This window comes from Phaseolus vulgaris, chromosome 1 (assembly GCF_000499845.2).
Source record: "Phaseolus vulgaris cultivar G19833 chromosome 1, P. vulgaris v2.0, whole genome shotgun sequence".
Lineage (NCBI taxonomy): Eukaryota > Viridiplantae > Streptophyta > Magnoliopsida > Fabales > Fabaceae > Phaseolus > Phaseolus vulgaris.
In genome coordinates, this window is record NC_023759.2 from 49,660,044 (window position 1) to 49,678,666 (window position 18,623).

Sequence of the window (18,623 nt, forward strand, 5' to 3'; positions counted from 1 at the left end):
GAAATACTTGTTTATGTAGAATATATAAATGTGGGGTGAAATTTTATCAAATATATATAAAAATGCGTGTAATTTATCATTTTCTTTTATTCGAAAAGAAAAATAAGTGTGGTCACGCGCTATGTGGCGTGTGTCAACAGCAAATTTAGTCCTGAATAAACAATCTAGTGGGAAGAGGAAGACCACTCCTTGTGGCTATCCATGGTTGGGCTTTGAAAAACTCTAAGAAGATGGCCATATCTTTAAACTCAATCGTCAGCTTCAGCTCAACGGTAAGTGCTTCCTGTTCTCATACTTCATCTTTCACTTTTCCTTGGACTTTTTCTATATTCATGGTTTTCTCAACTCAGATTCTTGCTTTTGGTTTCCAATTATCTGTGGAGTGTTTGCACACCCTTTCTGGTCTTTTCGGCATCTTTTAATTTTATCTGTGACAATGATTTCAACGTATGCATTTAGACTTTTGAGTTAAAGCTCTGTGATGTCCTGGATTTTTGTTCTACTGGGAAAAATGTAACTGGGAAATTTTAATTTTCAATATAGTGTATGCAATTCAAAGAATTATAGTTGCCAACACTCAGTTTAGCAGCCTCGAGAAAAAGTTTTTTAAGCAATGGTAGGAAGTGGTGTATAAAGGAATGGAGACTGGTTGTTGAAGGTATAGATATTGGGAAAAATCTAAGTGAGGGTTGAGACGAAATTCAAATATTAAGATGGTATCAGATTTTATCTTACATTTGTTATGGGCTATCTATTATATTATTCACACACAAAATCCAATGGTGTTTGGCATGAGAGTTTATTGGAAAAACCTAAGATAAGACCAAAGTAATGGACATAAGCGGAACAATTCTCATAAGATTGAGTTTTGTTCAAATCCACAAATCTAAAAGTAGAGGTTCAGGAAAAAACAGAAATTTAGGTTTTGGGCTACAAGAGATCTGAGGAAATGCATACAGAAGTTTAGAAGGTAGGAATTAATTATTTGGCCGGAGACTTTTTTGAAATTCAGTACTAGAAATATTGATATTAGCCTCTTCAACAAGTCCACACAAAGACTAAAAAGGAGACACTAAATGATAATTTGAGTGAGTTGAGTGTCCTTTTAATCTTTGATGGGTTTTTAACGGAGACTAATATCAATATTTCTTGTAGTGGTTAAATAATAATCATAATGTTAATGGTTATAGTAATTTGTTCTTTAGAATAAAAAGTTTTCGTTTGATGAACTTCTTGTGATAGCTATTGTTTCAGTGGATTGCTTTATGTCACTGTACTGAAATATATACACTCGGTGATTGCAATGGAACCCAGGTCTTGTAGGGTTTTGGTGCCTTTTTTTCTTCTTAACTAATGAAATTATAAGCAGTGTTATCTTCATTACTCAAATCAAATGTAGTGGTAATACAATTTTATTTCAAGCACTTCAACTAGAGTAGAGTGTGATTCTCTGGTATGACTTGAGAATATCGCATCAAAAACTCTATTGTAGACAAAGATGGATGAATGATTTCGTTTATCACTAGTTAGTTTAGTATGATTCAATTATGTTATTATTGAATCTCATTTTTCTGATCTCTTACAAAAGTTTTTCATTCTCCATTAGAAGTTGGAAACTAAGTATCATGATGCATCAAGATATTCTGTTGGAGCTTCTTTGCCGAAGGCCAGTCAGTTTACACCCTTATCGGTAGTGTCTAGATCGAGAAAGCTTGTCAAGGAAAGAACATTTGGCCATTGTCTTCCAGTTGCAGATAGTGATCAGCTTGCAGCAGACAACAATATTAGTGAGGAATTTGACACTGCTGAAAATTCACCAACCAATGATCAGTTAGCATCCCTGAATCCCCCAGATGAAAATTTCCAATTGCAAGCCAAAGTTGATGCTGAATCAGTATCTCAGACATTAGAGTCTTCCAATGGTTCTATCAACCAAGAGCAAGGATCATCATCAGCATCTCCTAAGGCACAATCTGCAACCAAAGGAACTTCCCTTACAGCAAGAGAGCGGTTAAAGGCGGCTCGAGCTGGCAGCCGATACCCGCAAACCAGACCATCTAAACCAGCAGACATGGGCAGCAGGGTGTTGGAGGCTTCAAAACAAAGTGACAAAGGGAAGAAAAAATCTGGACTTCCAGAGGCTCCAACTAATTTGTTTGATGATAGCAAAAGAGGGTTATCAACAGGCTTCACTTTTCAATTTCCTGGGGGTTCTGATCTCTTTCTCATTGTACTTTCTTTTGTTTTAATCAGCTCAATCATGTTTGCAACAACTTTCATTGTGTGGAAAGTTGGTGCAATCCATTTCAATGAGTACTGAGATTTCGTCTTTAAGAACTCACCATAAAGGAAGATCGCGGATTTATATATTTAGACAAGCTTCAGCTGCTTCAAACTTTATGAACTGATGGTGTTTGTTCATGATCCTTTTTCACTTTTTTTTCAAGTTAATTATTGTTATTATGATTATTTTTAACCTAGGAGACATTTAATTCAGGGTGGATGTAGAAAACAATATATAATGCTCAAAATTGTACCTGTCATTTTATCTTTTTTAGTGTTTATTTTATTGGTTCTGTTCTTTGTTTTCATTTCTCATAGTATAACTATAATATAAGTGCATTTGTTTCGGTATGTCTAATATTATACCAATATAGTTTTACATTGATCAGGAGTCGAGGTCAATAACAATTTAAATACACTTTTCTTTTCCAACCATGTGGTACCTTAAGGACAAAATCATAATGGAACACCGATCTCCAAAATTCAAAAATATTTCAAATGTGGTGATTGATATGATGTTATCTGTAAGATTTGAAGTAGGAACATTGAAACCTAACTTATGTTAGGTATTTTTAACAGTGATCTGCTTTTTTCTTTCTTTATTGAAAAATACTTTACAGCAATTAATTTATGCAATACATATAAGGTGGTGTTGCACAAAATAGTCATTATCAACAAACTGTTTATCGTCATGTAGCTAAAACAAACACATCATTGTGATTGTTTGTACGTGTCACTTATATAAAAGGTAACTATCTTATCAAGAATAAAATATTATTTAGTAGACTTAATTGCATTTATATTTTCTCCACTGTGATTAATGAGCGATTTTAGTTTTTTTCTATAATCAATTTTTCCAAATTTTATCATTCAATTTGTTAATTTAAATTATTTAATTCTTTCATTATTTTCAATTTACATGCATTTTTTAATTTTTATTCAAATAGTTTGTAGTTGGAAAAAAAATTTAGTTGTGAAAGGTTTAGAAAGTTTAAGCGAAATTGAAAAAAAAAATGAGATTTTTTTGTAAAGTGTAAGGTTGAGTTCTTGAAGAAAGAAAAAAAGATTAAGTTTATTAGTATAGGATGAAATATATGATATTCTTACCGCGGATTATTGAATTTTGATTAGGATTAGATTTCAACTATTTAATGAATTTAGTTAAAGGGTTTAATTGTAAAAATTAAGAACTTAATTTTTAGAAAGATGGAAAATCGAATATTCTACATTTATGAAAGTAAAAGAAAGAGCTAAGAATGAAATTAAAAACTGAAATACGGTGCATGACTTGATAATTAGTAAGATAAATCTTAAAAATAAACTAATTTGACTTCGTTTTTCTTATATAATTGAGATAAAATAAACCTTCACATCTAGAATTTTTTTTCTACATAAAGACAGTCCAAAATCCCATAGTTCTTTTAATGTTTTGCTTAATTTAATATTATACATAATAATATTCAGAGGCATTTTTTTAAAGTTTATAAATACAATTCAAAATGAGAATAACTTTTCCATAATTAGAGATTTTGGGAGACAAAAATGGTCCAAGCAAATTTGAAGATGTTGTTGTAAAGCATAGTATAGAGAATAGGAAATATACTTAAGTAGCAGTGAATAAATACTTTATATTACCATTTAAATATAAATATTATTTATAATAAAATTGTTAATTGTAAAACACCTCAAACTTTATATTAAAAAAATATCCTTCTTTTTCATATAGTCATTCCTATAAAGTTAAATTATTTATTTAAATATAGATTATTATTCATTAACCTGTTAGTTCTTTTGTTACAATTCATTTCTTCGCATATTAAGATATAGTAAAAACATGAACTTAAAAGAGAAAATAATTAAAATAAATAAATAAATAAAATTTATTTTCTACTCTTTCTTATGTTTAAAAAATTTAAGACTTTTTTCTTTGAATTTATTTTTTAATTAGTTTACAATCTTGTATTTATTATGAAATAGAAATAAATAAAAGTTAAAAAAATTATGACTATTTTATTAAGATCAATAAAAAAATTGTATAAAAAATCTATAAAATTTATTATATGTTTTTTGTTTGTCCGTATAAATATTAAAAGAGAAATAAAAAAAAAAGTGGATGTAACAGTATTTGGTCACGTACAAGCACCCATATACAAACACTCTTTAATAATCTATTAAAGCTCATAATTGTTTGGTACTTATCACATTCATTATGAAAACCCATCACTCTTGCACGGCTTCTACATTAAAATTCCAACACACTAACACTAAAATTCATTATTCACAATTTAGTCAACTTACATTTTTATTAGTACTACATTTTACTTATATAAAAATCACCAAATAACTATTTGATTACAATATTCTTACATGTTTTCAAGTGTTTATATTTTTATTACGTGAGGATTTTATATGTTTTCTATTTTCTAGCTCTTATCATCTTAGCTTAAAGAATAATCTTGAGAATTTCTTTTTATTTTCATAAAGTAAAAACTAAATACTACCTGACAAGTTAGTAATTCGGTTTCAATGTGCCAACATTTCAAGACACTAGTTATTTTCTTTGAGTTATTATCATGTCTTAAATTATGCGAAAATATCTTCCGAAAACCAGTTAAATACTAATTAATTAAAATATATTAAATATATTTTGATTAACTAAAAGATATTAAATATATTCTGTGAATATATATCCTTACAACTCAGGGATCACCATACACATCACTGGATAACGGATATTCAGCATATCATAATAAAGACTCATGACCAACATTATAAATAAATCATTGACAGAAGTATAAGATACGTTTTAATCAATCAATTTAGAATACACATTCTTTATACAGAGTACTTACTTGATCGGTGAAGTACCTCTTTCAAATTCATTCCAACCGAACACCAACAATTAAAGAAGATAAAAAAAAAAAATCACGAACACATCAATAATTATATAATATTTTGAAATAGTATCTAACTCATTTTACCTAGGTGCAAAACCTGTACAAAAAAAACCCACAAAAGTTTTACACTAATTATCAATATGGTGAAAATTTGGCACTAATTACACTGATCAATATCCTGAAGAATGCATTATTACTTCTTCCGTAAACGCGGTGTGTATTTTGAGGACACATATTTAGGGTTTATAATCACTGTAGCATAAGAGAATGTGTCGGTGTAGCCATTGATTTCAATTCAAGCATGTAATTATTTAGCCTTCAATCAGCTGCAAAACTCACTCAATAATACACCAAAGTGTAGCTTGCGAAGCACAAAACAAAGTGACCTCAATTTACGGTTGCAAACAAGACATTGGTTCTGCCATGTTCTTTCTTTCTACATTGCATTCAAACTCAATTCATTCTCGCAGTGTAATAATTATGGGCTTCACTGATTTGAAGATTTTTTTACCATCCTCAGTGGATAAGCACCAGTACAGTACCACCAACAACATGAAGCAGGGAAAATTGAATCTTTGAGTCTTCTCAAACTCAAACCAAAGAAAAGAGACAACAACATAAGCTTACTTAAACACATGTGCTTCATTTCTTGACATATTGCAGTTTCAAGAGACGTGTTGTCTGTGTTCACTTTGATCCTTTTGGTTTTCCATATTTTTATCGTGACACTTCACTTGCCGACGGGGTGTTTGTGTGTGTGTCAATGTGATTATATATTGTAAGATATAGTGCAGATATGTTCTGGAGATTATGGGACCCAGAAAGGGTTTGATGAGACAGATAGAGAAGGAAAAAAAATAAGTGAAAGAAGAAAATACGGAACCATAACAAACCACACACACAAGTTGTGTTGTATAACAAAGTGAGTGGTTGATCAGAAGTCGTGTCACTCTTTATTATGAGTTGCAATTGTGACTGTGTATTGGACCCTACATACAAGTAATTGAGCGTTCTTTGTTTGCTAGCAGACACACTAAGCAACCCTTGCAGATCAAAGTGTATAAAATTGGCCTTCTTTTACTGAGTCCCATGCTTTCAACTTTCATCTTCAAAAAATCAAGATACATGAATGAAGATAACCAAAATCTTGTCTTAGACAGATACACAGCTGGACTAGTCAAGTTACTTGCATAGCATAAAATTGGCAAAATGGACCCACCAAGTGTCTTCAACTTAAAGGGCAAATCGTTTACTAATGAGGTTACATCATGCGTTTGTTCAATTTATGATTGAGCAAATCTTGGGCTTTTTTCACTATGATACTATTCTGTCTCTGCTTATTTTCTTTGGGTAACCCTTTTCATCTTGGCTATCATGACAGGGACTAAAACTTTGGTTGGAATAATTGTACAGGGACATGGGTGAAAGAAGGCGTGAAAGCTTAATTTCACCAAATTTATAATTCAATGTGGAAGATCTTGCAGTATCTTTGATGAATGGGATCCACCACCACAAAACCTAGACAGCACTTTCGTGTAAGCTTCAGTGCCTACTTTTTTACTTTATCAAACGATTAACTAATAAGTACATATGTAAACAACTGATGAAGGTCCATGTGTGACTTTTTACAATCACTGGTAACATCTAGGTAAGTGTTATGAAAATACGAATGATGCTTATTTTTTTAAGTATACATGCACAGAATTTTATATGAAAAAGTATTAATCTGAAGTAGTAATCTATGTCACAAAAGTTCAATATAAGTAAACCAACATGAGTTCTGATTCCGTAGGATCTAAGCTGAACAACAAGGGAGACCAAATAGCTATAATCATCACTAGATCAGATAAAACACTTTGTGGTCTAATAAAAATAAGACAATGAGTCATTGATCATCATCCACTATATCAACTACTGACTACGTAACAGTGTTTCCCAAGTCTATATTTGCCAGATACTATACTACTCATGCATACTATTTCATTTCTCATTCAAATACGAATAATATTAGCTTAATAGGTGAGGTCACCTCAGTCTTATTCTTTTACTCTTCATTTTCCCCTCCTTCTAAAGTCCAAGTTCGTTAGATTTAGCGGAGGGAAATTTTTTCTTGTTGAAGTGACTGACAGGTACAGCCAAAATCGATTATCATTTTGACCAATGAAAGGGTATTGCTCAGCACAGCAGTCACCATCAAGATAAGAAGATGATCGACCATTATTAGTGCAGCAAACAGTAACTGGGGATGGGAGATAAAAGGCTCAGAAATCATGGAAGAAACTTTAGAATGGTTTCCATTGTGAGTATGGAAAACTACTATGATTCTGGCTGGCACATGGGCACCAGCTGGGCTCAATGCAGTGATCATTCTTCTTCCTTTGCAGTACCTACACAAATACTGCCTCATGTCACTGACTCTGCCTCTCTTCAATTTGGTGAGTTCCACTCATGGCCACTTCCCATTGAAGGGGCTGCAGAAGAGAGAGCAATGAGTGCTTCCAAGAGTCACAGTCAAGCAGAGAAAAGGCGTAGAGACAGAATCAATGCACAGCTCGCAACTCTCAGAAAACTTATTCCCAAATCTGATAAGGTAAACCAATTTAATGCACCTCTTTTTCAGTTTTCATGAGTGGCATACTTAGTAGTACTATGAAATACGCACAATAAGAGAATAACCTGGATTTTGTTCCTGGCATCACACTGGATAATGAATGCATTATGAAAGATATGTGGCATGGTATGCTTAGCAAAGTTATATAAGGATTTCAATTCCACTTCCACTTCCTCATCTCAAAAAGAGAATATTGAACAAAGATTACTTTTGTGTGACCAAACATGCTGAGATTAACATTTGGGTACTTGCAGATGGACAAGGCAGCTTTACTAGGCAGTGTGATAGACCATGTCAAAGATCTAAAGAGAAAAGCCATGGATGTTAGCAGAGCTTTCACAGTTCCAACTGAAATTGATGAAGTATCAATTGACTGTGACCATGTTCAAGATGAAAGCTGCACTAAAGTGAACAAATTGAAGGAAAATATTGTGATCAAAGCTTCTGTTTGCTGCGATGATCGACCAGAACTGTTCCCTGAACTCATCCAGGTCCTCAAAGGCTTGAGACTCACAGCAGTTAAAGCTGACATAGCCAGTGTAGGTGGCAGGATCAAAAGCATATTGGTGCTTTGTTCTAAGGATGGTGAAGAGGGTGTTTGCCTCACCACTCTCAAACAGTCCCTCAAATCTGCCGTCACCAAAATAGCTTCATCTTCCATGACATCTAATTGTCCCACCAGAAGTAAGAGGCAGAGATTCTTCTTGCCTTCTCGTTGCCTACAGTAACTTAATTGTTCATTGCAAAATCATTTTCTTTTGCCCCTAAGGGTCATTTCAGCGGGGCAATTATTTGCTTTATTTTTCAATATTTACATACCTCTAAGATATATAGCTTCTCCATTAGGAAGATGAAATCATAAAATACTAGTTCTGTGCCACCAATTAAAGCAAAGTTAAAGAGTGAGAAACTAATTCAAAGGGAAGAAATGGGTATGTGGCCTCCTTCTGCATCAGAAATAGAAAAGAGGCAAATTGATTTACCTTTCATGCAATGGATAGAATGAGTGGGTGAGTAAAAAGGTGAATAACGTAGCAAGAAAAAAAGAAAAGAAGAGAAGGGAGGAAAAGCAAGTGATCATTGAGTTGCTTCTTAATTCTTAGCAGACAAATGTTAGTGTTAAATCACTTCACGTTTGACTTTAAGAACTAGATGTGATCAATGTCCACTCAAGTAGTTTTCATCTCCTCTATCACAACACCAGATATTTCCTTTGTTAATTAATGAGGCGAATACTGAAATTTTTTCTAATGTGCCCTTTTTTCTCTTCTCTCTCTCTAATTCATAATATTTTTACCTGTGTTTGACAAATCTAGTTAACAAGCAAGTTGAAAAGATCTGCTTCTACCATATTGCAGTTAGACTGTATTCCTTATAAGACGATCTAAGAATATTTATAGATTATGCCATGATGTAACGTGAATGGTTCATCGTTCATGGTTACTGGAATAATATATATATATATATATATAACCTTTATTTTCTCACGTGATTTCTTATAGATGAAAAGGAATCTCTTCACACAAATTTGCCCTCTTTATTGTGAATTGATTTGACATTTTACATGAGTGTAACTTAAGAGTATAAGAAAAGTGCTTAGTAAAAAAGCCAATCAGTTTGAAGTAGCAATCATATTCAATGCAGTAAAAAATGGGTAACTTAACAGTAAACACAGACCACGTTAAACAGCCGAAAAGTGAGAAAAATTTTAAAGAAAAAGACAAACACAACTTAGTGGGAGAAAGAGGCGGAAAATGCTTTACCACCAAATGAGGAATGCACAAATGTTGGACAATTTTAATAATGGCATCCACGATTCAATGTAGATATTATTTTATGAGAAATGCTAACAAATATTCGTCAAAAGATAAATGAGAAAATTTTATGTTGAGATGCATAAATATGTATTTTTTTATTCGTTTTAATGCCTTTTTAATAAAAAATATTTTCTTCGTAATTCCTTAACTATTGTCCGAATAAAGGCTTGTTTTATCTCTACTAAAATGAAATTTAAAAAGAGGACAAGAACCGAACCTTATGTTTGAAAATCCAATAGAAGGAAGGTGAATGAAAATAATAATAATAGTTTTAAGAAGGTTGTGTTGGGTTTAACTGAGTACAAAAAGGATTATACTACATTTCTTTGCTGCGTCCATTTACTCATAACTAACACTGTTTTTGAAATGGGTGATGTCCAATTCAAGCATAAATGGGAGACTAGACTTACACATTTATCCATGGATGGTTATAGATAGTGTAGGACATAGTTGATAAGTGTCATTAGTATTGAGTTGTCAAGCTTTGAAACATGCATGGTACAGTAGTTGAAAATATATTTTAATAAATGGATGATAAAATATAGAAAATATTTTACTTTTGTAATCAAAATCTAAATAGTTAACATTTTGAAATATACTCAAACAACCTTACCTTCTACTTTCTTTCTTTTTTTCTTTGAAAAATGATATATTGACAACCTTATACAATCTTCTTTTTTTTTTTAAATTTTAATTTTGTATGAAATGAAAAAAATACTCTTTTTTTATATCATCATTTAGAGGTTGTATAGTGGAGTAGAGTGTCAATATATCATTACTCTTTTTCTTTTCACTCACTCTCATCCAAATAAAGTCTTAGAGGTGATTCTTATAGCTTATTTTTCATGTTCATTTGCCCTCCATCAACTAAATTAGCTTGATTCACACATCAAAACTATATCAACTTAGCTTGATTCACACATCAAAACTATAACATACATATGAAACAATTCAAAACATTTACTTCACCGCATATTACATTTAAGTTCGACTTGGTACATTACACCTTATATTCTATAATTTATATATGAAACAATCTTTTATGATCACAATGGAGGTTAAAAATTTATAACTATTTTGATAGAGATTCATACCGGTAGTTCAATTTTTAAAAAGAATTCCTTTTTAAAAACTATATTGATCAGGGTCAGACGATCCTATAACCCTCGTTATCGGATGTTGACCGACCTGCTTGTATGAAATGCATCAAGGTAAAAAAAAATACACGATAAATAAGGTAATACTATTTTTATGATTATGCACATTGATTACAATCCATTAATAAGAGGGTTTATTACAAATGTATAAATAAGCATAACAAACAAAACAAAGGTATGTCATTATTACAATATTACTATCATTCAAATATTGAATACTGACTTGAGCATCACAAAACTTTTTGCAGATGCACTTTCGACCGAGAACCAAAGCCCAAACGTTAGAAGAAAAGGAAGGAGAATGCAATCAAAGAAGGAATCAATTGTTCAACCGATACTTTCTTAACCCCTTACAAATACAAAAGTATCTCATCTTTTAGGTCTTTTTATAACCTGAAATTCAAAGTATTTTGATTTACATCATAGAAAATAATTGTCCCTCAATATCACTTGATCTTGATTGTGTTTGAGGTGGAGGGGGTAATAAGCATAGTGAGTGTTGTGGAAAAAGTGACAAAAAAATATGGGTGTTAAAAATTTATAAGAATGTTGATGATATATTGACATTGCATATTGTACATCTAACATTCTAATAAATTAATATTTTTATTTTATTTTTTAATTTAAATATTATTATATTATTATAAAGAATTGTGAAGTGTGTGTATTTTACTCTTTACGGTCTCAAATAAAAGTTTTCCAATTTATAATTGCCATATGGAGAGATACGGGTGTACTTCCTAATTGTTCCTTTCTTCGAATATTTTGTTATTTTTTTTCCTTTTTTTCTTGCAAATCATCATTGCTGGTAAAAGCTATTTTTCATAACATATTTTTCCTTGATCGTAAGAAAATATAAGAGTATCAAAGAATATAAATAAAACTATTAGATGAACCGACAATACATCTCGAGATAATGAAATCATCTTTGGAGAAACTATTAAAAACAAATAATGACAATGAGTTTAGCAAGACAATAGTTCACTTAGCTGAGAAACCGTGTTCAAAGGATTGGCAGTGAAACCTTGTTGAATTGCTTCATTGGAGGCCTTAAACCTCTTGTAAGACATAACGTTATTCCTGAGATTACAACTATATCAATCAAAATGCATTCCTCTAACATTTATGGAGAGAAATGTTCCCTCGGAAAAACCAAACCAAAAACACTTCATCTACCATATCTCAATTCACCTACACATATAGTCTCTTTCATTCCTTTCGGTTTAAGATTAAAGCCTTGCAGAAGACAACATTCTAAATTCTATGTCATTATCTCTCTCACTAGTGCAGAATTGTTACCCGTCATTCATACTGTTATTGTTTTGCAATCAAGGGGGTGAGAAGCAAGTACAATAACAATTGTTGTAATGGGTAGGCTTACATCAAACTCAATACAAAACTGGAATTCACAATTCCGACACTCATGATCCCATATGAATTGTAATGAAAGTAAAACACGATGGTTTATATATTATGATTAGAAAATGATGAAAATATGAACTTCTTAGAATATATTTAATTTTTCTATTTTTATTGATATACAGGATATCGAAAAATAATAAACAAGAATGCTATTACATACTAACATTAGAAAAAAATATGTATACCATATAAAAGAATCTGGATATTATATTATATATGTATATATTTTTAAAACAGTTTATATGAACAATTTATAAATAATTAATTGATATTTTTAATAAAATAAATTAATAATTTTCACTTTCAAATTATTTATAATTAACCAATGAAACAATAAGTTGGGCATGAGATCCTCATAAACCCAAAGCTTAATTGCACATTTGTGGCATACACTCATAAACCCAAAGCTTAAATTGCACATTTGTGGCATACAAAAACATATTACTCAGGAAAATTACCTATCTCATGCTCACATTTAAGACAATTTTCATGGGCACGTAGCGATCAAACTGAGACAGACGACAGAAAATTCACACAAATTGATACAAACAAATTAACCAGGGATCCCTTCCCTGCAACTATAAGAACACAATAACACATAACACGACTACACAATCTTATTCGTCCTACGGGTATATCACCCTCTAATATCCAATCAATGCAATGATATTTATACTATATCTAAATTCATTCTCTTTCACCAATCTAACAACTTGGACAACCACAGCATATGAAATAAGCAAACCAAAACCTTCAATAACGGATTACATTTTATATTCTCATCAGAAACCCTAGGTCGAAGCCTTAATATCAACCAGTAAAGTTAACCCCTTCCAACCGTTCCTTTCAACGAGTATAGACAATTTTATGACGAAACAGTTCATTTGTTCAACTTGACCTCCTACATACTTAAACAAAGAGAGCCCAAAAATTTTACGCATTTAATTCGTCATTAAGATTGCAACGTGTTAAAGTGCTCGGAACATCAAAAATCCGAAAATGTGAAACAAAACAAACAAAACCGAGAGATGCAAGGGCTTCGAATATTAAAACTGGTTAATTCGCGGGAAGAATATCTTTTAAGCTAAGACGGAAGCGAAGGAAACCAATAAAAATGTATCATAACATTAGATTTGGAAAGGAAACACATAGCATAAACGAAACAAAACTAGGAGCAATATTTGCTGGGGAAACACGCACACTACTTCGATCTCTGTCTCATCTTTCGGCGCTTCCTCTTCAATCTCCTCATACGCTTCTTCTTCCACTGTACAAATCCACAATCTCAATCAGAACACAGATCGCACAGCACAGTATAAAAAGATCAAATGAAATGAAAGGACGTTACCTTAGCTCTCATGGTGAAGATCAGCAACCGAAACGAGACTCAGAAGTTATACACTGGGCGGAGAAAGCACTGAGACTAGGCTGCGTATTATTAACAGAGACTTACGTTTGGGGAATTTATAGCAACCAAAAACCCTAGCAAATAACAGGTATTGGGCTTAATTGAGACCAGTTCAAACCTTTGTGTTTTGTAACAGGCCCAATTAAAGCAAATGTTAGTTTTTAATGTATTTTAATTTAGAGGAACAACATATTATAAAATATTGTATTTAAAATTATTATATAAACAGAAAAATAATATGAAATAAAACACTTCTATATTTATATATTGATTTAATTTTTTTTATTGATTTTTTGTATGACAAAATATTTTATTGTGATAACTACAAATTTTATATTTTAAAAAAATGGATTGGGTTTTGGACTAGTGTTAGTGTGCAAAAGCATTGAAAAAAATAACCCAATATAAAATTGAATCAATGTAACCAAATTGACATCTCTAACTAGAGACTAACTAGTGTAGCTAAACAAAACTAAATGCAAAATTAACATAAAGACTTAATTTTAAAACTTAATGTATCGAAAATATAATATTACTAAATGTATAAATAATACACAGGGTAAATTTTGCATTTAAAGTACTTTATTTGTATAGTGAAATAAGAAATCTAATTTTTTTTTTAAAAAAACATGTTAAAATTCAAAATATTTAAAAAAGGGGTTAAAATTCAGTATTAAAGGGATCAGTATTTTAGGCTCAATTGAGTAACAATTATGCAACAATATTTGGTTCCCGTGTGATGGTGAAGCATGTCTTTCTCCCATCCCACTTGTTCTTTCATGGTGTATCTTTCAATCATGTTCATTTATTTCCCATTTGGTACATAGGAGACAAATATAAGAAAACAATAGAGGGAGTGAGAAAAATAAAATAAGAAACGAGTGGAAAGGGAGATATTTATTTTAAAAAAAATACATAATTTGCTAGACATCTTATATTTAATAAATAGATAAAAAAATTTATAGTATATAAATTGATATAAACTCATATTATAAATTATTTTTTAATGTTTACTTATATTTAAATTTCGAAGTCATTTAAATCTTTCTAGGCCGCTATCAAAATTATCCATAAATATAATTTCCATACGATTTTAACATAATTTATTATTAATAATATGAATTTTAATTTTAATTATGTATAATAATAATATTATTAATAATAATCAAAGTTAGAAAAAATATATTTATTATAAAGTTATCGTTAATTATGTTTATAAAAATTATTTTATTTTTTCTATTTTATATTATGTTTGCTATGTTAAGAAAACAACATAAACCATTATAGTATTATGATATACCATTATTTTACATTTTCCATCAAATCTTTAAGCAATTTTTTTTTCTCACTCTATAATTTTGTTTTTCCTTAATTTTTTATGCTTCTACTTTCCATATATCTTTTTAATTGTTTTCTTGGTTTCCGTCTTTGGTAGCTAGCAAACTGATATTAATGGAGAGTGCCCACGATACTATAGGTTAAAATGAAAAAAAAATAAAAAATGATGAGCACTTAACTTGTATTTGAAGACACAATCCTGCTCCATACAACATGAACATAACAAATACGTATAAGAAAAATGGTTTGTAGAACACGCTTGTGGTGCGCGCGTATATATATACATTGTTTTCAAAATAATATCACAAAGATTCTCTTATAGAATTTATTGCTCAAATTTTGTCTTCAAATTTCTATTTACATTAGGACAAAGTATTATTTTATATCGTTAACTGATGTATACACGAGTAATATAGAAAGTGATATATTTCACATTCAGGAATCATATTATATAAATAATTTATTTTACGTCAATTTAAATCATTCACGGACGTAGCATAAATATCTTTTTATCTTAGTTTGGATAACAATTGATGTAAAAGCAAATCAAGAAAATTCATTATACATCTCTTCGTGAAGTAACCAGCATAAATTATCTCATTTTTTAATAAACTACATATTGTACATCAACGTAAAACTTTTATTTATTTAAAACCTTCCCTCCCTCCTATAACTTTTTCCCATACATATATAAATTACTATATAGATAAAAAAAAATTAGTATATTTTATATATTTAGTATCTTCAAAAAAATTATATATCTATTTCCATAGCTATAAAATATTAGCAGTTGTGTGCTGTGATGCATCAACCTGTGGCGGCTTGTGGCACAGGTCAACATCGCAACTTGTGGCGGCAACGAGTTACAAAACAAACAACGGCAAGAGCGAAGCACGGAAACATTAATGACACTGAGAAAAAGTGTCAAAAATAACAAAACAATGAGAAAAAAAAAAGATAGATGCTAAGTTAAAAATATATATTTTCTAGATAGTAAGAAAATCAACATAAAATGTAATTTTTGTGTCGTTTAATATATCAATCAACATAAGAAAATATCCTTCCGAAATGAATATAGAAAGTTATACAAATTTACAAAATTATTACCATAGTTTTTTTTCATGGATTTGTTTGGCTAAGGAAAAGGGTGAGTGAATTGGTTAATATTGTGCTGCTGTTATGAAGTGCATGAAAGCAAGGTTCCCACGTGATAGGTCTATTACTTTATCTTATCTATTATGCGATAAACCGCAAGGTCCATGCCGAGATTTGTTTTCGTGTTTCATGTTATATAATATTCAAGAGCCAAAACTTTCACATTGCATGATTTCATTATGTCTCCAATATTTATTTATTAATTTCTTTCTAAAATAATTTATTTCAGTAGCCTAATAATCTCATATAAATTATAATTTAGAAGTACCGGCGAAAGTTAGTTTAAATAGACAATTATTTTTTAAATTTTGGAAACACTTTTTAAAAGTATGAGTTTCTCGATTTTAAAGTGGATAATATATCAAATATAATAATTAATTTTAATAATATTATCTTAATATACTCAAAATCGAAATATTAATAACGTAAATAGGATGATAAAATGAACTAGTTTGATTGTCACTAGTCTGCCAAAAAAATGGGACAGTCATAAGAAGGATTGACTTAACACTTTTTTTTTTCTAATCTATTCATTTAGTTAAAATAATTGATAATATTATTTTAAAAATAAATAAAAATGTAAAAAAGACAATAAAATTAAATCAAACTTTAATATTTTAATAAAAAATGTTTAATACTTAACAAAATAAAATGAATATCAATAATATTTCAATAAAATAAGTAATATAAAAAAATATAAATAAAATTCTATATAAATATTGACTATCACCAATTTTATTCAAAAAGTATGATATTTTTTTTTTTTAAATTCAAAATTTTAGAAAAGAAAAAGTTGATGAACTGACGAGTTAGGCGGATTGAAGGCAATACAGACTGATAGGTTCAAAAGATTGATCCATAATGATGGATTAATGGATCACTTTGGCAAACTCAACCTACTTTTATCATCCTTAATTGTGAAAATGAAAAAGTGATTCTAAAAATGAATCTATCACTCTTTTAACTCTTAATTAAAATTTTATTCCCATATATCAAATAATTTAAAATTACTTTAAAAAAAACAATAATTTCAAAACACTTATATTTCATATAAAATAGATTAGTTAAGCTGAAGATATAAATTTGTAAAGTCTAGTTATCATAAAGAAAAACTCACAAGTCACATGAAAAAAAGTGTATATAAATTATAAATACCAACTTAAAAGTCTCTCTATATTAAATTGTGATTAGCTAAAAATATCATCTACAAAGCAAGTTAAAGTGAGGGCGAAATAATTGTCATGCAAATCCTTTGTCCTCCTCCAAAACAAGTAGATGATTGTCAATCAACTATAAAAACAAAAAACTCAATAAAAGAAAGTCTGCTTGAACACGTTTATATTCAAATTAGAAAATAAAAATATAGTTATCAATTTCAATGTAAATTTGACTGTGATCTTTAATTCACTAAATAAATACTTCTAAGAAATAACACAATTAAATAGTTATCCTTAAACCGTTGTTATCTAAAAAAAAGGGAAACTTTTTTCTACAAAATTAAAGTTGTTGCCTTTCTCCCTGGTTCAATTGGATAATGCCTTACTTTCGGTTTACACTCGATGTACACATCACTCCAAAGTACACAGGCACAACTGAAATATGGCTTTTTATTTTTTCTGACAGCATTCTTTTGAAAACACAACAACGCCAAGAGGATCAGGTGAACAATCTAGTTACTACTTGCTTCACGGAACTATCACATGATACACCACCAACCCATATCAGTCATGTCACTAATCAATCATTCACCTCACATGTGCCGTTTCATTTTTTTAATATAACATATAATATGGTGTGATATGAAAAAAAAGTTCACCAATCCTAATCTATCTATCTATATAACATAGTATGATGTCATAAAAATGTTTATATGCATCACTGCTTTATCAAAAAAAGAAAGTTCAATGCACGAATTGCATTCTTCATCTCTAATATCAGGCAAGTTTCCGCAATGAATTCTGCTGGTTTATCTAAGAACATCATGGAAGTAGGAAGATTAATTTTGTTGCAGGACATTATTGTCCCTGTGCCCATGTTCCTTTGCTTTCCAACAGAAATAGGTGCAGGAAACCATCGGATAAGGAGGGACAAAGAGATGAGGTGTCCTTGAACTCAATAATTACTTACTCAGCGCAGCATTGCTCAAAATGTACAAAAGGAAAAACATTAAAGAAGTTGATTAGGTTGTACTTAGGTGAGAAGCAAAAAACCTCCTTAAATCAAGAGAAGAGCACCCATCGTTGTTGATCTTTTTGGGGTCCCAATCCCAATTAAAAAAATCTTGCCATGCCCAATTATAGAACCTTGTAAGCAGGACCACATTGGTGACTCAGAATAGCAACGTCTTTGAGGACTTTTGTCAAACAAGTGGCGCTGAGGAAAATTATATGACTTTCCGAACCCAGTCGTCTATCATCCAACGTGGGAACATACCATAATTTAACAATATCAGAGACAAACTCCACATTCTCCCCCTCTACACCATGTGCAACTGTTTAACGATGTTCTACAAAACAACTAAAGCAATACAAAATA

At 30.4% G+C, this 18,623-nt stretch overlaps 2 protein-coding genes and 1 long non-coding RNA gene across 4 annotated transcripts; 2 read left to right on the plus strand and 1 right to left on the minus strand.

Annotated features, from left to right (window-relative positions):
• The first annotated feature begins 88 nt into the window (after positions 1–88).
• LOC137815093 (uncharacterized) lies at positions 89–2,404 on the plus strand. Of its 2 annotated transcripts, none has more exons than XM_068618133.1 (2): positions 89–272; positions 1,607–2,404. In XM_068618133.1, exons 1-2 carry the CDS (start codon positions 231–233, stop codon positions 2,318–2,320), a joined length of 756 nt encoding a protein of 251 aa, XP_068474234.1. In that variant the 5' UTR covers positions 89–230; the 3' UTR covers positions 2,321–2,404. The 2 variants fall into 2 exon arrangements, with proteins under 2 accessions (XP_068474234.1, XP_068474235.1); XM_068618134.1 differs by having other exon boundaries at positions 117–272; positions 1,610–2,404.
• A 3,870-nt stretch (positions 2,405–6,274) lies between these two features.
• On the plus strand, positions 6,275–9,042 carry LOC137815083 (transcription factor bHLH51-like). The gene is made up of 4 exons (XM_068618119.1): positions 6,275–6,440; positions 6,594–6,715; positions 7,300–7,770; positions 8,046–9,042. The coding sequence occupies exons 3-4, from the start codon at positions 7,426–7,428 to the stop codon at positions 8,517–8,519; spliced, it is 819 nt and encodes a 272-aa protein (XP_068474220.1). The 5' UTR covers positions 6,275–6,440; positions 6,594–6,715; positions 7,300–7,425; the 3' UTR covers positions 8,520–9,042.
• Positions 9,043–13,225: 4,183 nt separating this feature from the next.
• LOC137815084 (uncharacterized) lies at positions 13,226–13,694 on the minus strand. Its single transcript, XR_011081713.1, has 2 exons — positions 13,536–13,694; positions 13,226–13,454 (listed from the first exon to the last, which is right to left on the minus strand). It is a non-coding gene; the product is annotated as an uncharacterized lncRNA (long non-coding RNA).
• Positions 13,695–18,623: the final 4,929 nt, after the last annotated feature.